The sequence below is a fragment of the Cynoglossus semilaevis genome, chromosome 17 (assembly GCF_000523025.1).
Source record: "Cynoglossus semilaevis isolate Cse_v1.0 chromosome 17, Cse_v1.0, whole genome shotgun sequence".
NCBI lineage: Eukaryota > Metazoa > Chordata > Actinopteri > Pleuronectiformes > Cynoglossidae > Cynoglossus > Cynoglossus semilaevis.
The window spans coordinates 13,385,799-13,408,297 of NC_024323.1; the positions used below are offsets into that span (position 1 = coordinate 13,385,799).

Consider the following 22,499-nt stretch of genomic DNA (forward strand, 5'->3'; position numbering starts at 1 on the left):
CAGCCTCTTAGCATCAAACACGGTGTTGCTAGGGTTTAGAGCCACCTGGTTTTTAGCGCTGTCGCCAATAAGCCTCTCGGTTTCGGTGAACGCCACGTAGCTCGGTGTCGTCCTGTTGCCCTGGTCATTGGCTATGATTTCCACTTTTCCATGCTGGAAAACCCCCACACAGGAGTAGGTGGTGCCCAGATCGATGCCGATGGCAGTGCCTTTAGCTGCAGTCATCTTCACTGTTTTCCTGAAAGCATAACAGACACATTTTAGGAACCGAAAAATTCCGTAAAGATGGAGACAAAGAAGTGTTTTCTTTTGTAAATAACCGTCAAATAGAAAGATTTTAGACTCTAACTACTTAATCTCAGACTTCACACCAACACAATCAGCATCAATTCAGGTCTGAGTTTGATTTTGCTGTCAGAAAATGATATTTTTAACCTTTTGCTTTCCTATACTATCACCATGGAGACACAGAATGAACTGGTCAACTGCTGCTCCCTGTGGTCACTTTGTGCCACTGTGGGCTCTAAAGTAAAAAATAACCAAGGTGAACTTAAAATTAAAAACTAACATGTTTAAAGGCAGATTATTTTCTCTAACATTAACATCCCATTGACATTATGGTAAAGGAATAAGAGTAAAAGACTTACCCTTGAGTATTATTCTGGTTCTCCGGGTCTCGTCTGTAAGTTTAGTAAGTACGTTTTGTTGTTCCTCTTCTTCTTCTCTCCTGGTTTAGTTGTTATTCCTCTTCTTCTTCACTCCTAGTTTAGTTGTTGTTGTTTCTCTTCTCCGTCTTCTCTTCTCCTTGATATCGCCGTTGCTCTTCTTCAGTTTTACTGTCTTCTCCATGACGCCTCTCCAGGTTTTTATAACTGTGTCTAAAGCTCTAGACTGTTCTTCACGTTTCCACCGTGACGTCGTCACTGTCTCATGCCTTGTAATAGAATTTCCGGTGTGGTATTTCAAAATAAACGAGTGACTGTATAGTTCTGGAATTTTCGATAGCTTTCTAGCGGAGTCTGGTAAAGAAGGTTCTGGAAAATTCATGAAAAATGAAAACTCATGTGTGATATGATGTAGCTGTCTAACGGTGACCTTATATTCACCTTTTTAAAGATATGAAAATGTTATTTTTATGTTTTTTTTTTCCCGAATTCGGCTTTTGTTTTGTAATCCACTGAAAATAAAAATCTCATCACAATCTCTTCATTTCTGTGGATTTTAATAAAAACGTCTTTGTAGCTGTTCTCTCCAGTGAATTTGTGTGTTTGTGGTTAAGATTTTGTAAAAACGTTTTAAAAAGAGTGTAAAAAAGGTGATTAAGCACATACAAACACAACCCCAAAGAAATCAAAACAGAGGACAAATATTGCTTCCTGTTAATGTACAATGACCAATAAGGCTACTGTTTCCGTTACTCTTATTTTAAACCCATGAAAAATGTTTTCAAAGAAACTCAAAAAGGAACAATTTATTCCTCCACACCAGTTGATGGTGGTAAAGAAGAGACCCACCGCGCTCCCTCTTGGCTAGCTCTCGCGAGATGACGCGGGGCAGCGTGAGACTGGGGGCACCAGCAGCATCAGCATTAGCATAAGCACTAACAACAACAGCGGCGGCAGCAGCAGCAGAGCACCATCATCATGTTTCTAGTGTGAGAAGAAAAGACGTTTGAGGCCACACCGATTCACACGGACACGCGCATCACATTGCGTCACCGCTACTAACAGGTAAATCAGCATAAACACGCACGCGTTTCCGCAGCGACGATCACCACTTACAGAAGCGCAGCTAACAGTAGCTAACTGAGCTAGCGGGAAGCCTAGCCATTGATGCTAATGATGATTCAGTGTTTTTTTCTGTTTTTTTGTGCGTAAGCTGAGAGACAGGTGATGAAAAACAAAACAGTGTTCGTGCGCGCGTGTCAGTGCGTAAGATTGACAGGTCTGTGCGTTTGTGTACGTCAGTGAGCTGTTTGAATGCATACTTCACGTCTGTAAGACGCTGAATGAGTGGAAATCACGTCAAGTGTTCTTAGTTAATATTTACACAGAAAAAAACAGAAAACCTCAATACAATCAACAATTTTGGCTTAAACCACGAGCACAAAAAGAAAAGAAAGAGCAATATTACACAACGTTGGCGATTATGATTGTTGAGATAAGAAACATGACATGCAGTGTTCTTGTCACTCGAAATTATCTTTTTCCTAAATCCGTTATTTTCTCAGACTCAGATTCAAAATCCTAAAATCTAAAGTCTAAAAAAAAGGTTTAAAAAAACTTAATAATATAGTAATATTTCGCAAATCTGCCTAGAGTGAGACAAAAGACAGAGGATAATTAACATTTAGCTAAATATAGTTTAGAGTTGGCCAAATAAATGTAAATTTAATTTAAATTAGCTTCAAGGTTTGCTGCAGGTTCTCTCAGAAACAGCCAGGTTTAAGCCAAAACACAACTTTAGGTTAGCCACAAATTTTGAGAAATACATATAAAATATAGTTTAAAACAGCCTGTTGACACTTCAAAGTGAGAATTTAGTCAATGTTAATTAAAATAAGCTCAAATAAAACCAGAAGTTAGTCTGAAATATACAAAATTCAGGAGAACATAGCTAAAAGTTAGCCTACATTTTTGAAATAAAATATTGACTTTTCTCCTTACTTTCATCAATTCTTTTTTACAGGATGTGACCAACCTTCTCTTGGATGAATGAAGATCTTTCAGTTCCAGGCCCATGTGTTTCCTGTTTGGTCAGAGCTTCAGAGGTGCACCAATGATGTAGCCAAAACGAGCTTGAATGGGATTGACTCCGTCTTTGGCTCATGGCTTTGGATTTTTTTGTCTCGATCTCGTCACTCATGTTTGTAAACCGTCAGACCAATGTCCTGCTTTTGTCCACCACTCACTGAGGCCGCCTGCTGCGTGGTCACATTTCAGGTCACCTCTTAGACCATCAGGTGCATTAGTGCCCCCCCCCTCCTTTTAGGAGAATGAACGGCTCCCTTTTAAACCCGCCCAGCCCGAGGGCAGCAAACGCCTCTCCATTGCCTCCCTCACCTTCTCCGTCTCCATCACCGCCCTCCCCCTCTCTACTGCCACTGTCCCCACGCCCCCCTCCTCTCCCTCCTCTGGTGAGTCCTTCCTCACAGGCCCACACCTCCTCCCTGTCAGACACGCCCACCCCCTCGCCCTCACCTTGCCTAAGTTGGACCGAATTCTGTGAGCTCCATGCCCGTGTGGCTGCTGGTGACTTTGCACGCCACTTTCGTGCTTTCCTCCAGGAAAACCCTCACTACTCTGCAGAGTCGGCTGCAGCTTTCTGCCGAAGATTCACCGATCGATTTGTACGACACTTTCAAAGTGAGCTGCAGGGGGTGCTCCTCCCGAGCTGTACGTCTGGAAGGGAGGATATGGGAAGCTGGGCTCCTCAGTCTGAGGTCACTTCACTAGAAGATGAAGCTGTCTCTCCACTGTTGGCCAGCGAAGCTGCCGTCCTCCCTTGTCCTCCCAGTAATGCAATGCGGACTTTGTCAAAGGCCACACCCACACGCCTGGTTTTGGAGCAGCGTAGCGGTGAAAGGTATCAGGACTCCTATGCCCACGGACAGGTCCTACCGCCGTCCTCGTCCTCGTCTTGCTGCTCCTCAGTGGGCGGGAACAACGGGGGGCGACGTGAAGATAGGGGTGTGACTGTGGTGGCTCCCGGGAACGGTGACGCACCAGTGGAGGAAGATGAAGACGCCTGGCTTGGGGCATCATCAGTCGGAGAGGACACCGACGCAAAGGAGCAGGAGACAGAGTTGACAGAGGTAGATGGCAGCGACCACGCTCAGCAGATACCTCCCTCCTCCTCCTCTGCCTCCATCACTCCTCCTCCAGAGTCAAGAGGCAGCAGTTTGACTGGCACCTCTAAAAACAAACTGAAGAAACGATTTTCTCTGCGAAATGTGGGGCGCAGCGTTCGTGGGAGCGTGCGGGGAATCCTGCATTGGCGCAGCTCCTCCAGCGACTCTCCCCAGAGCCAGCTCCCCTCCAGCTACAGCTACACCATGGGGGTTCATGACCCCGCTCTGCACCCGGCTTCAAAGAGGAACTCTGGAGGAACGCAGCCTCCCACTCCGACCTCCTCCATGCCCATCTCCCTGTCAATGCCCCTGTCCCTTCCCCACTCCTCATCCTCTTCTTTGCCCCCCTCCTCGTCCAGCAGCGCTACCTCTCTATCGCTGTCGGAGGCTGCGCGGGATCGACGCAGGAGCAACGGTGAAGGAGGAGAGAAGGAGAAGTGGAGCCATCGTCTGGAAAAACTCAGGCTAACGCGTTCGCCACCTCCTGTCCTCACCCCCACTTCCACCACCTCCTCCTCAGCATTGCCTCCGAGCAGTGCTGCCGCCGTCAGCGCTAAGGTGGGCCGCCTGGTGCGGGAAGGTGGAGTCAACGTCAGCTCGTCCAGCGACGAGTTCAGTGGAAGCCACGGCTTCTCTGGCTTCTCTTTCAGCCTGCTGCACCACGGTACAGACAGTGGCCACAATGCCATCGTAGTGTCACCAGCAGGAGGTGAGACGGGTGCAGCGCCTTCTGTGGCCAGTGGAGGAAATACTCCCTGGAGAGGAGGACGTTGGCATAAATGCCGCCTGGTCCTCAGAGAGAGGGACAGGGAAGGTGCTGAGACAGGAGAGGAGTACTACCTGGAATTCTTCATCCCGCCAAAAGTAAGTGTTTTCCTTCTTACTACAAAATAAAAGCCTGCCTTTAAATATTGTGAAGATGTAATGCTGCTGAACTCCTCTTCAGTCATCCAAGCCACGGCTCACCGTGTCCTGCTCCTCCATCGTGGAAGTGAGGAGCACCACTGCGCTGGAGGTTCCTGACAAGGAGAACACCTTCTTTTTGCAGGTATTCCTCAAGATCCATAAAAAAAAAACCTCTCAGTCTCACACCACAAAAAAAAAATCACTGTTTTCTCTGTGGACTTTACAACCTTCAGTTCTCTTTCTTCTCAGCTGGAAGCCTCGAAAAATCACTGTTTTCTCTGTGGACTTTTTCTTTCTTCTCAGCTGGAAGCCTCCGCGCAGTATGTGATCGAGACCCGTGACGCTGTTCAGATGAGAGCATGGCTGAGCGACATCAGAAACGGCATTTGCCTCAGGTAAACGGAAGTCAACGGAAAGGAGCTGCCGTCTAAATTAAAAATATAATATTCAGGTAAACGGAAGTCAACGGAAAGGAACTGCCACCTAAATTAAAAATATAACAAATGAGGATAAAAAGAGCTGAAAATCAGCCAAATATTAAAATATTATACAATTACAGTCAGAGTGTAGTTACAGGCAGCCATCTGAAGGTGGCTGTGGTGCTGATGTGAAAATGATTGAACTCTTACCAAGTAGTTGATGATGTCGTCAGTCACTTCTGCTTTTGTTGGTCCGTGTCCTCAGTGAGCAGGAAGATGCTGAAGGAGTGTGTGTGGGGCCGTCAGACATCAGTGGAACACCAGACCGTCTGTCACAAGGTACCAACACAGCCACCGTGTTGACATAATGTCCAGATTAGGACTGGACTTCTTCTTCTACCTGACTACAGACGTCCACAGGTCCACTCAGGCAATAACTGACATCAGTCACATGTTACAAAGAATTTCTTTACAGATCACAGAGAAAAGTTCAAATTGGTTAAAACTGACTAAACGTTAGCCTGTGTGGGCTCAAAGTTAGCGCTGAATACTACAAGTGAAAATAGAGAAAGACTCCTCGTCTCTGTCTCTCTTTGACTCCTTGTCCTCCTAGTGTGTTACGGGGGTATTGCAGGCTCTTCCCCTCTGATGGACCCCCTCCCTCCGGAGCTGCCACCTCGAGCCCCTCTGGACGATCCCGATGGTCGGATACTGGGAGGAGGCGGAGCAAGCCTGGGCACACCTTTTGCTGAGACGCCAGAAGCGACAGGTGAAGAGTGGATGAGTGTAGAACCGAGACAAGGCAGAGTAAAAAAAACAGTAAACAGTACGGTTTTTTTTTCACTTTTGTCTTCATCACTTTTCCAGGTTCTTTCCTGTTCTCTGATGTAACGCCTGCTGAGACGGTGGAACATCCTCTCAGCGAGTGCCAGTGGTTTCACGGAACCCTGTCCCGCCTCAAAGCCGCTCAGCTGGTGTTGGCCGGCGGCCCGGCCAGTCATGGCGTTTTTCTGGTTCGCCAAAGTGAAACAAGACGTGGAGAATATGTCCTGACCTTCAACTTCCAGGGCAAAGCCAAGGTGCTTCAGGGCGGCTTTTTAGACATTTTTTTTTTTTACAGTGGAGTGGGAAAGTTTTAGGCAGGTGTGCCCATTTCCTGTTTCCCCTGGTTTAGACCTGCTTCTTTGTGTAGCAAACGCAAAGAAGATCGTTCTCAACAACAATATCTTTAAAAAAAAAAAAAAAGAAAAGTTCTTGGGCTGAGCCTCACTCTGAGACCTGTTTGTTTACTGGCCACAGGGGGGCGCCTGTGGTCCAACCTGTGACAACCTCCAAATGAGACCTGTTTGTTTACTGGCCACAGGAGGGCGCCTGTGACAACCTCCAAGCACAGGGTCTAAAAACCACATTTGAATGACAAAAAGTTACTGTTGTTGAGAAACGTCAGCATGAAGGTGGGGGACAGTGTGTCATGTTTGCAGTGACTTGTGTTGACCTCTGACCTTCTCCGTCCTCCAGCATCTGCGTCTGTCTCTGAACGAGGACGGTCAGTGTAGGGTGCAGCACCTTTGGTTCCAGTCCATCTTTGACATGTTGGAGCACTTCCGGGTTCATCCCATCCCTCTGGAGTCTGGCGGCGCCTCTGATGTCACACTTGTCAGCTTTGTGGGCGCCACCACGGTCCGTCAGCCAGGTATGAGTGATTCTAGTGCATCATGGGAAATGCAGACATGACACGTTTTGTGATGCTCCCAACACGGCCGTCTTCACACGAGGTCCAAACAGCCGCCGGTTCAGGACCAAGAAGAACAGCGGCTGTGGTTCCTCAGAGGTCGTAGGTCATGGTGTCACTTGGTTCCGTTTTATCGTTGTCGCCTGATGATGATGTCACAGCATCATCACATGTACAGCGTTCTGTAGGTCAGTGGGTTGACACCTTTGTTTTCTCAAGGACCAGTCGGCTGCTACCGGCCAGTGCCGCGTACCAGGGGTTGGGAACCCATGCTGCAAGTTATGAATAGTTAGGAACCGTGAACTAGTAAAAAAAAATGGCATCCCTCAGACCATGTGACCTGCTCTGGCAGCTGCAGGGGTGTGTGTGTCGGCTGGTGATGTAACTACACAAACGGTGTTTGTCTGTTTGTTTTATTTATCACCTTGTTGTTTGTGTGTGTGTTTGTTTATCTGATGACTCATCCTCTTACAGGCCGGGACAGGGCAGGCAGCCGGCCCACAGTTTGTGATGTCATCACCACGCGCCATCCCGACTCTCCATCTACCCCCATCTCTGACTGTGTGTAAGTGAGACCGGGCTCATGTGCGTGTGCGTGTGTGTATGTTTTTGTGTGGAATGACTAAATTCAAATTTTGAATCTGGATTTAAATATAAAATGTGTGTTTTTATTGTACATCTGAAATCAGGTTCAATAATGATCTGGTTATGGATGTTGAAAAATTCTATATTTGGAACAGGATGGGATATTTACCTCTGACCTGAGGTTCAAAGATTTAAAAAAATCCAGTCTGGTTTGAGGTTTGAACTGAGTTCTAAATCATCAATAAATTAAAAAAAACCCATAGGATTCATACAGTGAACCTGTGTGTGTGTGTGTGTGTGTGTGTGTGTGGGAGGGAGTGCAGGTGTGTGGGAGTGCAGGTGTGCGTGTTGCCTCCATGACTTCCATGGACTCGCCGACTCTCGCCTCACTCTCACTTCCTATTCCCCCCGTCATCTTCCTCTGCGCTCTGACCTCACTTCCTGTCTTCCTTCACTCATTCTCTGCCCCCTTTTCCTCTCTTCTTCCTCTCTCATCTCCTCCTCCTTCTCCTCCTTCTCTCGGTTACAGACTTGACCAGCAGACCCCGTAGTCCACCTGTGCCACCACCTCCTCTGCCACCGGGACGTCCGCCGCCACCGACGCCCCCGCAGGAGAGAGGGAGTGACACGGAGCTGGGAGCAGGAAGAGCAACGGCAGCTGCAGGGGTGGAAGGAGGAAATGGAATTGGCGTCGGAGGAGGAGGAGGAGGAGGAGGAGGTGGAGCTGAAGACTGGGAGGATGGGGACACTCCTCTACGGCAGCTCGACGCTGTCGACGGAGAAGAGAGGGACGGAGCCAGAGCGCCACGAGCTGTCGATAACCAGTACTCCTTCTTCTGAAGGAGGAGTCACTGTGTGTGTGTGCGCGTATGTGTTTGTGTGTGTGTGCGTGCGCGTGTGTGTGTGTTTGTAAACACACACATCATAGCCATTCATAACCAGTATTTTTATTTTGTTAGTGAGCTGGAGAAGACTAGGGAGGAGGAGGAGGAGGAGGAGGAGGAGGATTACTACTGACCATATAGAACAGGGAGAGAGAAGGGAGGCGCTCATCCACACTGACATGTCGGTACGACTCTTTTTGAAAGACAAAAACACTAATTATCACTGAGGACATCACAGCAGCCTCCCGTCATAACACTTAAAGCAGCAGCAGTCTTAAAGGGACGGTACGTCTGATGTTGGGCCCGAGTGAAAACAAGCTGCGTCTCACCGGTTTAAATTATAGACCAAACCTCAGAGAAAATCTGGGATTTGAACCCGCAGACCAGAGTCCATAGAGAAAATCTGTGATTTTAGGTTACACAGACACAGGAGTTCCTGGTCCACGGCTGCCTCGTTCACTACGTTATTCTGTGGCGTCACTGTTTGAAAATACTTTGTTCAGATTAGCCTCAGTGACACAAACTGACCTCAGGAGGCAGCAGTGGACCAGCAGCTCCTGTCTCTCTGGGCTCTAAGGTCTCAGGTGTAGTGAGAGTGCCTGTTTACAGCCCACAGTTGAGGTTGTAGACGTTTGAACTGTGAGGTGACGGCTTGTTCAGGATCTATACTTTGGTTCAGAGTGAATTCTCGAAGTTCGCAGTCATTTCGTCAACTGTTGAGCAGAAACTCAGACCCTTCGTCTGTCGTTCTCGTCTTCTACTCTTCCGTTTGATTGACTGAAACGCGAGGCCCCGACCTTTCAGTGGTCATGGTCTCCTTGCTACAGCACATTGCAGCTCCTCCGCTTTTGTCAGAGGCAGGAGGAGTTTGGTTTATGTTGGTCTACACAGGATCATAGAAATACCTCAGTCACACTCAGTGTCTCTCGCTCACTCTCTCTCCCTTTCTCTATGTTTCATGAACTGAAAAATAAAGACTGAAGAGTAGAACAGAAATCTGGTCGTGATATAGCAGTCATCATCGTCATCCTCCTCCTCATCGTCAGCACTAGAATGACATTTTATTCTTGAGCTTTCTTTGGACTCCTCCCTCCTGATTGTTCTTTTTTTCTCCTCTGATTCAGTTCTCAGGACTAAGAACTTAGAGAAGAATTGTTATTTTCTGCCTTCAAATCGCATAATTCTGTACAAAGGTCTTAAAAGATTCAATTTTTAAAAAGGGTTAGAGATTGGACTCCGACCTCCGGAGTCCAAGTGAAAACAGTTAGTTATGAGAATTTACATTTCAGAAAAATAATATTTTCTCTGTGGCCCTTTTTTTAACATGTTTTTACCATTTTAATCTTGTTTTCTTTTTACTTTTGAGTTATCCAAGATGCGGGAGATAAAGATGTGAATACTGTTGGTGGTCTCCTCCTCCTCCTCCTCCTCTTTCTCTGTCAACACTAAGAAAAATAAGTTTAAACAGCAGTGATAGCAGAAATCTTGATGAAACACTTTTTCTACTGTGTGCCTTTCTGTGTCCCCAGTCTTACCCACCAGGTTGTCTTTTTCTTTCCCAGTCGTTCCGTTTCATGGCTAATCTCCCCCCACATGGCCGCGCCCACCGCTATGTTTAGACCTACTTTCTGTTCGTTGCCCAGTGTTTAAGCCTGATCTCACTTTTTGCTAACGTCGGTGCCTTTCTCTCTATTTTTCCTTCTCTTTCTCTCTCTCTCTCTCTCTCTCTTGGCTGGGATTGTGTGTGGAAGGCAGCCAATTTTCCTCTGTCATCCTCGTGTGGTTAGTTTCAGGTACTACATTGAATTAAATGATAATGATATAATATAAATATAGTGAAACCGGATCCTGTTGTGTCTGTGTTTTATTTATTTCCTCATGTCGACCAACATACCTCCCCCTTGTGGACTCTTATTTCATAAACATAGTAATAAAAAAAAAGCTTTGCTAGTTACTGAAATGATACATTGAAAAGAAAAAACGAAAATATATCAAAGCCTGGCTAGGTGGTTAGCTTAGATTAGCCGAATCTACCAAGAGAATAAAGAAATGAAATATAAAATAATGGCAGAGAGGAGATTATTACAAGATCGCTGTAAATGTTGCAAATTGAACCAATGGACTCAAATCTTAAGAATTGCTAATGGAATGAAACGGCAAAATTGTGTTCCACGATACGGGCGTAAAGCCTAAAATGGCGTCACGGAAATAGCATTAGGGTGGTGAGAGCTCACGTCACAAACAAAAATATATTTTTTTACTTTACAAAAACTAAATTTCATGTTTGGAATTTTCAGGGTTTTTTTTTTAAAAACCTGCAGACTCTCTCCTCTCCAACTGAGGGCGCTCTCGAAACACAGTGAAACCCAACATGATCGAAGAAGTAATTGGCCGCACTGTTTGCTCACTGTTAGCTCGGTTGCTACGTAAATAAACTGAAGGTAAGCATTGGTAGCTGTATTTAACTAGAAAAAAATTAGTTCGTGTTTTCAGCCTTGGTTCATGTTTATCATCCTTAACATTTAGGAGAGTTTGGTTAAAACAAGTCATTGTACATACAAAATACTGATGTAAACTGTTGACCAAATTGTGTTTTTTATAGTTTTTTTTTTTATAAAAAGGTGCGGCTTTAATTTGACTTCGCAGCTAACATTTCACTATTGTTTGTCTAACATAAGGTTTTTAACATTTGTGAAAATGTGCATTTATTTCACTGCTAAATTGAAGTCATTTCTCATCAGGTTTGGCGATGGTCAGTTAATAGATGTTTCATGTGTGGATCTAGTCCATCTTTCCAGGACCTGTTATTGCCATTTTTAAGGTGTATCTTAACTAATTTACATAAGATTTTCTCCATTGAAGCAGGTTTTGACGATGTCGGCCGACACTAAGATCGCTGAGCTGTTGACTGAGCTCCATCAGCTAATCAAACAGACGCAGGTAAATCCAGCAGCCTCTGGTAAAACTCACAAACACAGAGGAAATTATTTTAGAAACTTTCATCAAGTTTTGTTTTGTTTTGTTTTTTTCCCTAGGAGGAAAGGTCTCGCAGTGAACACAATCTACTCAACATCCAGAAAACCCACGAGAGGATGCAGACGGAGAATAAAAGTTGGTCCTTTTTTTTTGTTCCTCAATCCAACATTTTAGAAGATGAGAGGCAGAGGCGATTCGTTCTAACTGATGCTTCTGTGTCTGTGTCCTCAGCTTCTCCATATTATCGAACCAAACTGCGAGGATTGTACACCACGGCTAAGGCAGATGCTGAGGCTGAGTGCAGGCAAGTAACACACTTTTGGCTTATGCTTTGCTTTTGTACCTTTGCTTATCTTGTTTAGGATTTTTTTGCCATAATTAAGCTTTTTCACAATAAACTATTTCTTAAATTTAGGCTTCTCTTCTAAACATTTAGCATTTTTGTCATATTGAACTTCGGTGTTGCAGCATCCTTCGTCACGCCCTGGACAAAATCGCAGAAATCAAGTCACTGTTGGAGGAAAGGAGAATTGGTAAGAAAAACAATGCAGTGAAAACAGATTACTGTCATGACTGTTTTCTAACTTTTCTCTTTTTTTTTAAATTCAGCTGCTAAGATGGCAGGAGTGTACAGTGACGGCGACCCTCCAAGGAAGACGATGAGGCGCGGTGTCCTGATGACGCTCCTGCAGCAGTCGGCCATGACACTCCCACTGTGGATCGGAAAACCGGGAGAGAGGTAAGAGTCGATACGGGGATGGACCGTTGATCTGAACGTGTCGCTGGGCCTCCGTGTTGATACGAGGGCATCAAACAGAACACTGACTTTGTCCTGGTTGTCGTAGTAGCCATCACTTCCATCTTCAGCGTGAGGAGGACACTTCACAGGCACACTGTCCCCCCCCTGTCTTTCAGCCCTCCTCCATTGTGTGGCGCCACTCCTGCCAGCAGTGACTACGTGGCCAAACAGGGAGACAAAGTGGCGGCAAGAGTCAAAACTACAGACGGGGATGAGCAGTGGATCCTGGCCGAGGTGGTCAGCTACAACCACGGCACCAACAAGTGAGGCACACACACACACACATATACTGCACACTCAACGTAACAAGCACAGATGCCGTGATGACATCGCAGCTAGTGACTTTGAGTGTTTTCGTCCACACAGATATGAAGTGGACGACATTGACGAAGAGGGAAAAGAGTGAGTTCACCCTTTTACATCTGACATCACACTCTCTCCTCACAGACCAAACCTCACGGAGATCATCAGTGATTTTACCTCAACACTGGGGCCTCTGCTGCCTCTGTCATCAAGCTTAGATGTGTTTCTTGGTGACATCACTGTTTCAATCCTTCAGTTCAGATTTAGCGCAGTGACACAAACTAAACACAAGAGGCAGCAGTGAACCAAAAGCTGGGTCTGAGCTAAAATTGCAGATGTTCTCTGTTGATGTTCAATCTTCAGAGTTAAAATAACAGACTCTCTTCATGAGGTTTGCAAGGGGTCAGTGGGTGGTTTATAATTTTTTTTTGGTCTATTTTCCACAAATTTCAGGCCTTGTTTTTTAGCTTTTGTTATCTGTGTGTTTGTGAGAAGGAGACACACTCTGAGTCGGCGGCGGATCATCCCACTGCCTCAGTGGAAAGCCAACTCAGAGACGGACCCTGAAGCTCTGTTTAGCAAAGACCAACTGGTTCTGGCGCTTTACCCACAAACCACCTGTTTCTACCGGGCCCTTATCCACACGCCGCCACACAGGGTGAGTGTCAGAAACAAGACAAAAAACAAAACAAAACAAATATTCCTAAAAAGTACAGGCCACAGCCGTGGACATAAGAGACAAAACAAATATTCCTAAAAAGTACAGACCACAGCTGTGAACATAACAGAAAAAGAACGGTGTAAAAAAAAGAGTCTCAGTAATTTGACTGACTTAATGTGATGTCATTAACTTAAAAAAAAACCAAACAAACACTTGTCTTTGTTCTTCAGCCGCAGGACGACTACTCGGTGCTGTTCGAGGACACGTCTTACGCTGACGGTTACTCACCGCCTCTGAACGTGGCTCAGCGCTACGTTGTCGCTTGTAAAGAGAACAAAAAGAAATGAAGAGAAGGCTGTGCTGTGTGCGCCCCCCGTGGCTGGCAGAAGGACAGCAGCTTTAATACAGTTGTAAATGTTGAAGTGATTTCTTTTTTTACATGTCAATCATTGTTCAGTAAAAGTTTCTTCTGGACTTTCTTCGTCGTTGCATCAGTTTTGACACTTTAACACTCTAAGTCCATTTAAAGTCTTTAAAATACAAAATAACAATAAAAACAACATTAATAATATGTACTAATAATATTGTTTAACTTGTATCTTTAGGTTTTGTGATTTAATTTGGTAACTTTAAATAATGTTTTTCCTCAGCTTTTTTACGACTAATAATATTGTTTAACTTGTATCTTCAGGTTTTGTGATTTAATTTGGTAACGTTAAATAATGTTCTTTTTCCTCAGCTTTTTTACATTTTAAAAACAAAACTTTTCCAACAAAACTTGAGTCTTTGGTTGTTACCAACATTAATGGAGCTCTTTTGCAAACATTGACTTTTGACAGTTTATTTTTTATTGACTTACTGGTTAATTCTAAGTCAAGCCTCCCGTACACTTCCCTCAGCAACTACCGCGGCTGAAGGAGGTGCAGTTTCCATCGGTCCGTGAACGCACCAACAGCATAGCGGGAAACGAAGAAGAAGAAGCTCCAAAATGGAGGACACGGTGAGTTTGAGTTCCTTCTTTTTATTAAGGTTAAACGCTACTTTCAGCGTGACTGGTCTCATCAATGACAGCAACACAGTCACGAACTAGTCGCGTTTGTGAGCTAAAGTGTACAAAGGAACAGTAAAATACAAAAAGAAGGACGTTTCAAACCAAAAACCATAACGTTTGTCCGTGAGTGAGGTTGGCGGCTTCATCTACGTCCTTTCAAAATAAAAGTTTTCAACATTAATTCATTTTCCTGCTCACTGGGTTACTTTGACATTTTAATATTCTGCCTTGTTCTTTTTTTAAACATTTAACACATATTTTATGTAATTCTGATGAAAAAATAGGAAAAGAAAAACTAACCCTAACTTTTTTTCAGAGATGTCAATTTTTTTGTTCTTGACATTTATTCATGAAGGTTTCTGACGGTGCCTTGAAACCTCCCAACAAACGTCGACGAGTCCTGGACCCATCATCCATCGTCCCGGTGCCGGTCTACTCCAGCAGGGTATAGAAGTCTGGCTGTTCCTTGTCAGAGTTTTTGCTGTTGTTGTTTTGTTTTGTTTTTTCTTCTAATGCTGAAAGTTTTTGTTTTCAGGTGAACAACAGTCTACAGCTGAGACCAATGACGTCTTTCTCCACAGAGCCTCAGATGACAGGTAAGAGGATCTTTTCACATTCCACTCCTGAAGCTGCTGCTGCTGCTGCTGATGTTTCTGTTTGCAACCAGATGATGGCGCTGATGACTTTTTGTGGTCAGAGTTCTCCCCCTCTCTGAGAAAGTTGCCTGCAGTCACACTCAGTGACTCAGAGGAGGAAGAAGGAGAACATGTGGAGGAGAAACCAGAGACAAAACGCGTGTAGGAGAAAATGCTGAAAACTTTTAGCTAACTGTTAGATATTGCATTTTTTAGCTACTTTTCACTGTTGTCTTTTTTTCAGGGTCTTCTCTCCATCTCCTCCTCCTCCACTTCCTGCTCCTGAAAGTCCAGTCCACAAACAGTCCAAACATGTTCGCAAGAAGATCAGGTTTTTCTTTTTTCTTTGCTGCCTGAACTAAAAATGAACGAAACTAAAACTAAAAATTTCATGTAGAAAAAGTCTGTGGATTTGTGTAGCTGACGTGGTCATTGTCCCGTTTCAGTGAGGTGGAGCATCAACTACAGCAGGCCCTGCTTTCTCCAGAACCTCAGGGTCACAGGGCATCCAGACGCCGGCGCCGACAAGGCAACCGCCGCGGCCAAGAGTCCTGGTCATCGGCGTCACAGGATGGGGAGAAAAGTGACGATGACGTCATCATTGTAAACTCACCACCACAGACCTGCACCGAGCGGGAAATCCCCCTGAAGATCCGCTGTCGGACTGAGGTCCACAAGATTCCCGTCCTGCCTGTAAGTGTTTACTTCACACTCTAGGATAAACATAGATGTTTGGAATTAGAGTACAGTACTGCAGTACAATTGGAGCTTAGAATATAAAGTACTAATGTTTATAATACACAGTATAGCGGATCAGGAAGGAATAGAAAAAAGAAAAGTTGGGATGCTTTAATGTTCTTTCCTGTTTCCTCCGAAGTCCACTCCTCTGAGCCAAGTTCTCACTCGACTCTCCTCCATCCTCAACGTCCCCCCCTCTGCTCTGCTCTTGCTCAGGGAGGAGTTGGAACTCCCTCAGGACTCCAGTGTTGGAGAACTCGGCCTCGGCATCACAGACATTTTAGGTGACCGGCTCCAACCTTCATTTTTACTTCTCTTCCATTCGGGGTCCTGACATTCAGGATGACTAAAACCTTTTTTCCCCCTCCCCTGCAGAGTGTGTCGTCATGGTAACCGCTGACAGAACCACACCTGAGGAGGGTGTGATCAAGTTCAGGGTGCAGAGCAAAGATCGAGACGCTTCACAGGAGTTTTCTCTGCACAGAGTTAGTTTCTGATTTTGTGTCACTTCCTGTGACTCATTCGACGCACATTTGTTGCTAACCTTTAGCTGTCCTGTTGTGTTGTAGGATGCAGCTTTGGGCTCGGTCTTGACTCCGTACCTGTCATGTTTTCCTCCATGCGCTCGGAAGAAGGTGGTTTTCCACTTTGACGGCAGCAAAGTGTCTCTGACACAGACGCCCGCAGAGCTGGACATGGAGGACGGAGACATCCTGGAAGTCTGGACCTAGGACCAACATCTTCTCTGGTCTCTTGTCTCTGAGAAGGACAGTGTGTAAAAGTTGTCTGTTTACATTGACTTGTTTTCTGTTGTTTATTGTCATTGGAATTTGTAATAAACTGAGCGGTTTTGTGGAGGTGACTTTTGTGGTGGTTTTTATTTACTTCACATTGGCAAAATTTTAATTTGTCATCAGCGCCCCCTGCTGCTGGATCCAGCCTGTAGTTCAGAGGCCTGCAGGGACCAGTCTGCTGCCGTCAGTAACTTAGTGAAATGTGTAAAAGCTGTGAGTAGATTAAAGATGTGATCAGATTGATCAGAGGGAAGTTGTGGATGAATCATGATTTAATCAGGGTTGATCAATAGCTTTGACTGTCAGTGTGTGCTCGCTCCTTTACGGTGGGGTTAATCTTAGGGCTAGATTTTTGCATTGAAAGGTATCAAAGAGAAGAACAAATAAAAAAGGAAATTAATGAGGTGAGAAGAGGAAGAACCGGTAAGATAATATGAAACAGATCTGAGCGGAACCAACGTCCTGTCTCGTTCTAAACAGCAACAAATGAGGGCTTTTCTTGGTGCAAACTTGCATTTGTGAATCTCAAAGTGTTGTTTCGTGAGACATGTTTTGTAACTTGCATTTGTGAATCTCAAAGTGTTATTTCGTTAGACATGTGCTTTGTTTTGATTTTTTGTCCTATTATCGTTGAGGTAATCGGGTTCAAACTGCACATCCTTCTGAAACTACACTGTTGGCGTCTCTCGATACGATAATCAGCCGAGAATCAAAGGCGCTTCTTCTTCCTCTTTTTTAGTCATTAAAGTGTATCTGACGTCACCGTCTTGTCACGTTAAAGAGGCATCACGTGACCGCTGGTCATGTGAACGGCAGAGCCGGAAGTGAGCAAAAATAAGAAACACTAGCGTCATGGCGGCGCAGTAGTCAAAACATTTCTCTCATGTCTGAGGTTTTTAAAGTTTAAGAACTGAACTTTTATTTGGGATTCTACATATTTTTATTCTCTGCCGCACCGACTTCACGGTTCCACGGATGACGGAATGAGTTCAACGCGAGGGTGACGTAGGAGAGAAGAAACAGCAGCGTTAGCGGGGAGTCAGCCGCAGGTAAACAAAGATCATAGGATACGATTCGGATTACTCACCAGACCGGACTCGGTCACGATCTGTTTAGGGTTATTACAACAGTAATCATTTAATCACATTTATTAGTAAACGTGACGAGATATTAGCATCACGCGAAACCGACCAGGCGATTCTTACTAAGAGAAAATATGTTTCAATAACAGATGTTTGTGTTAGAAACAGACAAAACGTTAGCAAAAAAATAGACACTGCCTGACGATGACCAGCAAAGATCTGTAGCTCGGGTAACTAAAAATTTAAATGAATAAAGAACGTTAGCGGCCTGTCTTACAAAAAAAAATAAAAAAATAGCCAAAGATAAGGTGAAACAACAACAACAGAAAGTGTCAACGATTTAAGAACAAAACTGCAGCTAAAATGTATGGTAAGTTCAAAGGTCGGTGTTGAAAAAGTTTTGGAGATTTACGAAAAAGATCCACCTACAACCAGCCTTTAAACATCCAATAAGATCTGTCTCTGTCTAAACTTATACTCCTAAAATGTTTTTGTTGTTTATCTGTAGTAGTGACTATCATCATCCTATTGTTGGTTAATATTTAGCTTATTTTGCAGTGACCTTTTTGTCCGAAAACTGCAGTTTTCAACAGATTGATTTAACTATTTACTTAAATCCAAACGGCAGGCGGTCAGAAACGTTTTTTTGTTTTTTTTTATCGCTGCCGATGTTCAACATGTTCTGTCTCCTGTCTCCAGCGTCCATCATGTCTCGGGCCGAGACCATGTCAGACACGGTGCCGTTCTTTTCCGATGATAGCGAGACGGAGCCTCAGGAGGACGGTGGCAGCAGCACGGTGGCGCAGGGACCGCAGGAGGAGCAGCCCAGCGGCGTGTCCAAAGTCCGAGCCCTGCTGACCGTCTTCATCCTCTGCTACATCAACCTGCTCAACTACATGGACCGGTTCACAGTGGCAGGTACAGGGTTCTATCAAAGACCAATACTGTTCCCTAGTGCCCCCTGCAGGCAGATGTGTTCTCACGGTTTTCAATAAATTTTTGCTGTTTTTTTTTTTCAGGAGTTCTTCCAGACATCGAGAATTATTTTCAGATTGATGATGGAAAGTCTGGTTTGCTACAAACTGGTGAGAAAATTCTTTGGTCCGACTGTTCAGTTTCTTACCGTACTTCGCAGTTGGTGCGTACAAACTGGTGAGAAAATTCTTTGGTCCAACTTTTCAGTTTCTTTCCGTACTTTGCAGTTTTAATGCTGAATTTCCCGACTGTGGTTCTTCTGCTCAACTCTTCAGTTCAAAGACGACCTCTGTTTTGAGTTTGTTTTTTTATTTCTCCATCTTTGACAGTTTTCATCTGCAGCTATATGTTCCTGGCCCCGCTCTTTGGTTACCTTGGCGACCGCTACAACAGGAAGTTGATCATGAGTTGTGGAATCACATTCTGGTCTTTGGTGACACTGGCCAGTTCGTACACACCCAGAGACGTGAGTTTGTCTCTCCCACAACCGTGTGTCTGAGTTAACAAGAAATAATTCAGTCCATCAAAATATCAGGAAATCAGTAAAAAAAATATCCTGGAAAATTGATCAAAACTATTTCAGAAACAGCTAAAGGTTAGCTAAAAAATACCAACATGTCTGACTTTTTTTTTTTGCTTTCTTGCTGGCAGTACTTCTGGTTGCTGCTGCTCACCCGGGGTCTGGTGGGTGTGGGGGAGGCCAGTTACTCCACCATTGCTCCCACCATCATCGCCGACCTTTACGTGAAGGAGAAGAGAACCAACATGCTGTCCATCTTTTATTTTGCCATTCCAGTTGGCAGGTAGGGAGGGGGTCAGCAGGGTGGGGGGGTGACACATGCAATTACCCACACCTTTAGTGCCCCCTGCTGGTAGAGTGAACACTGACGCTGAAGCCCATGGTGTTGATAGAATCTGTTCAACTGTTGATCAGTTTGACTCTCCAACACCAGACATGAAGGAAGATGAGTGAATTATCTTCACAGAGGTTGTTAATCCACCGCTGCCTCCGTCACCACTGTTATTAGCTCATGACACAAACTGACCACAGGAGGCAGCAGTGAACCGGCAGCTGCTGAATCTCTGAGACCTAAAATTGAGTGATTTCTTTATGGACTTTGGTGTGAGAGAGTCACAAAGGTTTCGCTGAGTTGTGGTTTCAGCAGCACGGCGACCTCGTGACCTCCAAAAGCAGAACACAGACAGGGAAGTCAGCGTCACATGTTTGTACCTGGTTTACTGACTCTGTGTTCTTGTCTCTTGTCCATCGCTGGGATCAGTGCTAGAAACTGTTCACAGGAGAGACTTCACTAACCCTGAAATGTTAACGTTACATTTATCAAATGAATACAGAGAAAAAATGATGTTGTTGTTGTTGTTGTTGTTGTTGTCGTTGTTGTTGTTGTTGTTGTTGTGTCTCACTGTCCTGTGTCCGTCTGCTCGTCCTCTCAGTGGACTGGGTTACATCGTGGGATCACAGGTCGGGAGAATTGCAAATGACTGGCACTCTGCTCTGAGGGTACGCCTGTTATCACCTGTTATCACCTGTTGTCCACAGTGTTTGTTTTTAATGTTGCCCGTGAGGTTCTGTGGTTCTGACCCTGTTGTCTGTGGGTCAGGTGACTCCAGCCCTGGGCCTGGTCGCAGTCGTGCTTCTGATCTTCGTGGTCCAGGAACCCAAACGAGGGGCCATCGAGGCCCGACCCGAGCATCAGCTGCACCGGACCAGCTGGATGACGGACCTTCAGGTGCTCAGCGGGAAGTAGGTTCTGTTTTGATGTCGCTGTTCAAGTTCATGGTACTGTTTATATTGATGGTCCCGTCACGTCAGGCTGCGACTTTAGTTTGATCGGTTCTGACTCGGTACGTCTGGAACCATCACCGTGATGAAACATAAAACCTTTTTTTTGTTCTTCTTCTGTTTATTTAGCTGCAGTTTTGTCTTGTCCACTCTGGGCTTCACAGCCGTGGCCTTCGTCACCGGGTCTCTGGCTCTGTGGGCCCCCACCTTCCTGCTCAGGGCCACCATCTTCTCTGGGGTAAAGGCCCCGTGTGTGGACGGACACTGCTCCACCACTGACAGGTGAGAGAGTCAGCCGACGACAGCCACTTACTAAGAGTTAGCTCGGAAGTCGCTAAATAGCCCTGAGCTAACTTCCTGTCCAACAGGAAGTTGTACAATAAAACTGGTCACACAGTTGGACTTTACTGTGAAAAGGTGTCTGGATCTGGGTTTTTTTTTCTCTCTTTTCAGCCTGATTTTTGGATCAATCACCTGCGTGACGGGTGTGCTGGGCGTGGCCAGTGGCGTCCTGGTGAGTCGTCACCTGAGAAAGGTAACGCCCAGAGCCGACCCGCTGGTCTGTGCGGCCGGACTGCTGATGTCGGCGCCCTTCCTTTACCTGGCCATTGTTTTCGCCGAAACCAGTATCGTCGCCACATACGTGAGTTCACAGTGTCCCCCGTCTCAGTGTCCCCCTGTCTCAGTGTCCCCCTGTCTCAGTGTCCCCCCTCTGAGTGTCCCCCCCTCTGAGTGTCCCCTCCTCTGGGTGTCCCCCCTCTGAGTGTCCCCCTGTCTCAGTGTCCCCCTGTCTCAGTGTCCCCCCTCCACGTGTCCCACATTTGTCTCCTCCACCTCTGAGGCAGTGGTTCTACAGCTGTGGTTGGTGTCTCCTCAGGTGTTCATCTTCCTGGGGGAAACCTTCCTGAGCATGAACTGGGCCATCGTGGCCGACATCCTGTTGGTGAGAATCCAATCAGAACTCTCTCAGGTTTTTTTCTCTTCGTCACCTCTTGGTTTTTCTCTTTTCTCAAAGTTTGTTTGTTTTTTTTTTCCTTCCTCAGTACGTGGTCGTTCCCACGCGACGCTCCACGGCCGAAGCACTACAGATCGTCATCTCACATCTGCTGGGAGACGCCGGGAGCCCCTACGTGATTGGAGTGGTATTGCATCATCATCATTATCATCTACAAATACTTGCTTAATAACACAGTCAGTCCCTTTGAGCTAAAATCCCTGTTGTTCTCCCTGGAGTTGGACGTAGGCGCGTGATTGGTCCATCAACCTTTACTGTTGTTGTTAGTGCTGCAGTGTTTCTGGACGGTTTTTGTGTTTATGGCGATGTTACTGACGACGTGTGGATGGCGCCTCCCTCAGGTTTCGGACTCTCTGAGGAGAACTGACTCCTACCTGTGGCAGTTCCGCTCACTGCAGCTGTCTCTGCTGCTCTGTGCCTTCGTGGCGGTGATCGGCGGAGCCTTCTTCCTGGCGACCGCTCTGTTCATAGAGAGAGATCGGCATCGAGCTGAAAAGACCTGTACAGGTGAGGAGGGGGAGTCCAGTCGGACATGGGTAAAAAAAATAGAGCAAGAACAGTAATAAAAGGCTCGGAATAATGTCAAATAACCCGCTTTTTGTTCTTGTTCTTTACAGATGACGAACCCATCGTCGTCCCTCAGAGCGGTCGCTCCACTTCGGTCCCAGTTTCCAGCGTCCTGATCTGATGTCACTACACGTTTCCTGGATTCTCTGCCATGCAGAAATATTTTAGGACGAGACTTTTTAATGTTTTTTGTCGTAGCTAACAGTTTTATATAATGTCCTTTGGATGATGTCATTCGTCAGGACGACATCTGTTTTTAAAAACAGGATCTGATTTTTTTTTTTTATGTTATTGTTATTAGGTTCTGACCTCGGGACAGCTGTTGTGCTGCTGTTCGACAGAACCTTCTCAGCTTTTTTAACTGTGGCTGATTCTTCAGGACATTGAGTGAAGTTTTATTTCTAATGTGCCACAAACTTTAACTAATATTTAAAGGAAAGTCGAGAGGATCGGAGTGTGTTGGTGAAACCAACAGGCTGAAGGCGGTGAAACGAAACGTGATGAAGAAATTTCACTGATTTTCTCTACGGACTCTGGTGTCCATGAACGATGGCATTAATACTAGTTATTAAGGAATAAAAAACACTCTGGGAAAATGACGCAGATCACGTGTATCTGACCTCCTGTTGTCATGTTTTTTCCAAACTGAAAGAAGGTTGAAACGGTTGTTTGTGTGAGGATGGAATTATTATTAAAGTTGGATGAAAACAAACACGAATTCTCCTT

General features: G+C 45.4%; 5 protein-coding genes across 13 annotated transcripts in view; 3 read left to right on the top strand and 2 right to left on the bottom strand.

Annotated features, from left to right (window-relative positions):
* The window catches only part of LOC103393458 (heat shock 70 kDa protein 1), a gene marked incomplete in the record, with an annotated part of 4,120 nt that extends 3,189 nt beyond the window's left edge, over positions 1 to 931 (bottom strand). The window contains 2 exon segments of the mRNA XM_025064612.1: positions 1 to 238; positions 648 to 931. Coding sequence (XP_024920380.1) covers positions 1 to 225 — 225 coding nt within the window.
* Positions 1 to 22,499, bottom strand: part of LOC103393431 (RNA binding protein fox-1 homolog 1) — a 363,631-nt gene that overhangs the window by 204,512 nt on the left and 136,620 nt on the right. The window lies entirely within an intron of this gene.
* Positions 1,318 to 8,195, top strand: sh2b1 (SH2B adaptor protein 1). Its single transcript, XM_008330428.3, has 10 exons — positions 1,318 to 1,730; positions 2,689 to 4,714; positions 4,797 to 4,898; positions 5,060 to 5,151; positions 5,441 to 5,514; positions 5,789 to 5,944; positions 6,043 to 6,254; positions 6,694 to 6,868; positions 7,382 to 7,472; positions 8,022 to 8,195. The coding sequence occupies exons 2-10, from the start codon at positions 2,996 to 2,998 to the stop codon at positions 8,041 to 8,043; spliced, it is 2,643 nt and encodes an 880-aa protein (XP_008328650.1). The 5' UTR covers positions 1,318 to 1,730; positions 2,689 to 2,995; the 3' UTR covers positions 8,044 to 8,195.
* Positions 10,566 to 13,589, top strand: sgf29 (SAGA complex associated factor 29). 2 transcript variants are annotated; one of them, XM_017040407.2, is made up of 10 exons: positions 10,566 to 10,817; positions 11,239 to 11,316; positions 11,412 to 11,487; positions 11,584 to 11,656; positions 11,821 to 11,885; positions 11,962 to 12,091; positions 12,268 to 12,414; positions 12,518 to 12,553; positions 12,950 to 13,112; positions 13,346 to 13,589. In XM_017040407.2, the coding sequence occupies exons 2-10, from the start codon at positions 11,251 to 11,253 to the stop codon at positions 13,460 to 13,462; spliced, it is 873 nt and encodes a 290-aa protein (XP_016895896.1). In that variant the 5' UTR covers positions 10,566 to 10,817; positions 11,239 to 11,250; the 3' UTR covers positions 13,463 to 13,589. The 2 variants fall into 2 exon arrangements, with proteins under 2 accessions (XP_016895896.1, XP_008328649.1); XM_008330427.3 differs by having other exon boundaries at positions 11,242 to 11,316.
* On the top strand, positions 13,978 to 22,485 carry LOC103393453 (protein spinster homolog 1). Of its 3 annotated transcripts, XM_017040383.2 has the most exons (19): positions 13,978 to 14,115; positions 14,522 to 14,611; positions 14,702 to 14,762; positions 14,834 to 14,963; positions 15,046 to 15,132; positions 15,248 to 15,494; positions 15,679 to 15,823; positions 18,115 to 18,333; positions 18,435 to 18,500; positions 18,720 to 18,856; positions 19,042 to 19,193; positions 19,843 to 19,909; positions 20,010 to 20,152; positions 20,321 to 20,473; positions 20,645 to 20,834; positions 21,069 to 21,134; positions 21,235 to 21,333; positions 21,548 to 21,713; positions 21,824 to 22,485. In XM_017040383.2, exons 1-19 carry the CDS (start codon positions 14,104 to 14,106, stop codon positions 21,892 to 21,894), a joined length of 2,301 nt encoding a protein of 766 aa, XP_016895872.1. In that variant the 5' UTR covers positions 13,978 to 14,103; the 3' UTR covers positions 21,895 to 22,485. The 3 variants fall into 3 exon arrangements, with proteins under 3 accessions (XP_016895872.1, XP_008328646.1, XP_008328645.1); XM_008330424.3 differs by lacking the exons at positions 13,978 to 14,115; positions 14,522 to 14,611; positions 14,702 to 14,762; ... (2 more) ...; positions 15,248 to 15,494; positions 15,679 to 15,823 and adding an exon at positions 17,133 to 17,382; XM_008330423.3 differs by lacking the exons at positions 13,978 to 14,115; positions 14,522 to 14,611; positions 14,702 to 14,762; ... (2 more) ...; positions 15,248 to 15,494; positions 15,679 to 15,823 and adding an exon at positions 17,724 to 17,785.

What these genes read in the sequence shown, in the direction of transcription:
- sh2b1 (XM_008330428.3), top strand. Translation starts at nt 2,996, where the DNA reads ATGAACGGCTCCCTTTTAAACCCGCCCAGCCCGAGGGCAGCAAACGCC. An exon ending in AATTCTTCATCCCGCCAAAA is followed by an intron (nt 4,715 to 4,796) that starts GTAAGTGTTTTC and finishes ACTCCTCTTCAG; the next exon opens with TCATCCAAGCCACGGCTCAC. An exon ending in ACTTCCAGGGCAAAGCCAAG is followed by an intron (nt 6,255 to 6,693) that starts GTGCTTCAGGGC and finishes TCCGTCCTCCAG; the next exon opens with CATCTGCGTCTGTCTCTGAA.
- sgf29 (XM_017040407.2), top strand. Translation starts at nt 11,251, where the DNA reads ATGTCGGCCGACACTAAGATCGCTGAGCTGTTGACTGAGCTCCATCAG. An exon ending in AGCTAATCAAACAGACGCAG is followed by an intron (nt 11,317 to 11,411) that starts GTAAATCCAGCA and finishes TTTTTTCCCTAG; the next exon opens with GAGGAAAGGTCTCGCAGTGA. An exon ending in GATGCAGACGGAGAATAAAA is followed by an intron (nt 11,488 to 11,583) that starts GTTGGTCCTTTT and finishes CTGTGTCCTCAG; the next exon opens with CTTCTCCATATTATCGAACC.
- LOC103393453 (XM_017040383.2), top strand. An exon ending in CGGCATCACAGACATTTTAG is followed by an intron (nt 15,824 to 18,114) that starts GTGACCGGCTCC and finishes TCCTGTCTCCAG; the next exon opens with CGTCCATCATGTCTCGGGCC. An exon ending in TCGTGGCCGACATCCTGTTG is followed by an intron (nt 21,135 to 21,234) that starts GTGAGAATCCAA and finishes TTCCTTCCTCAG; the next exon opens with TACGTGGTCGTTCCCACGCG.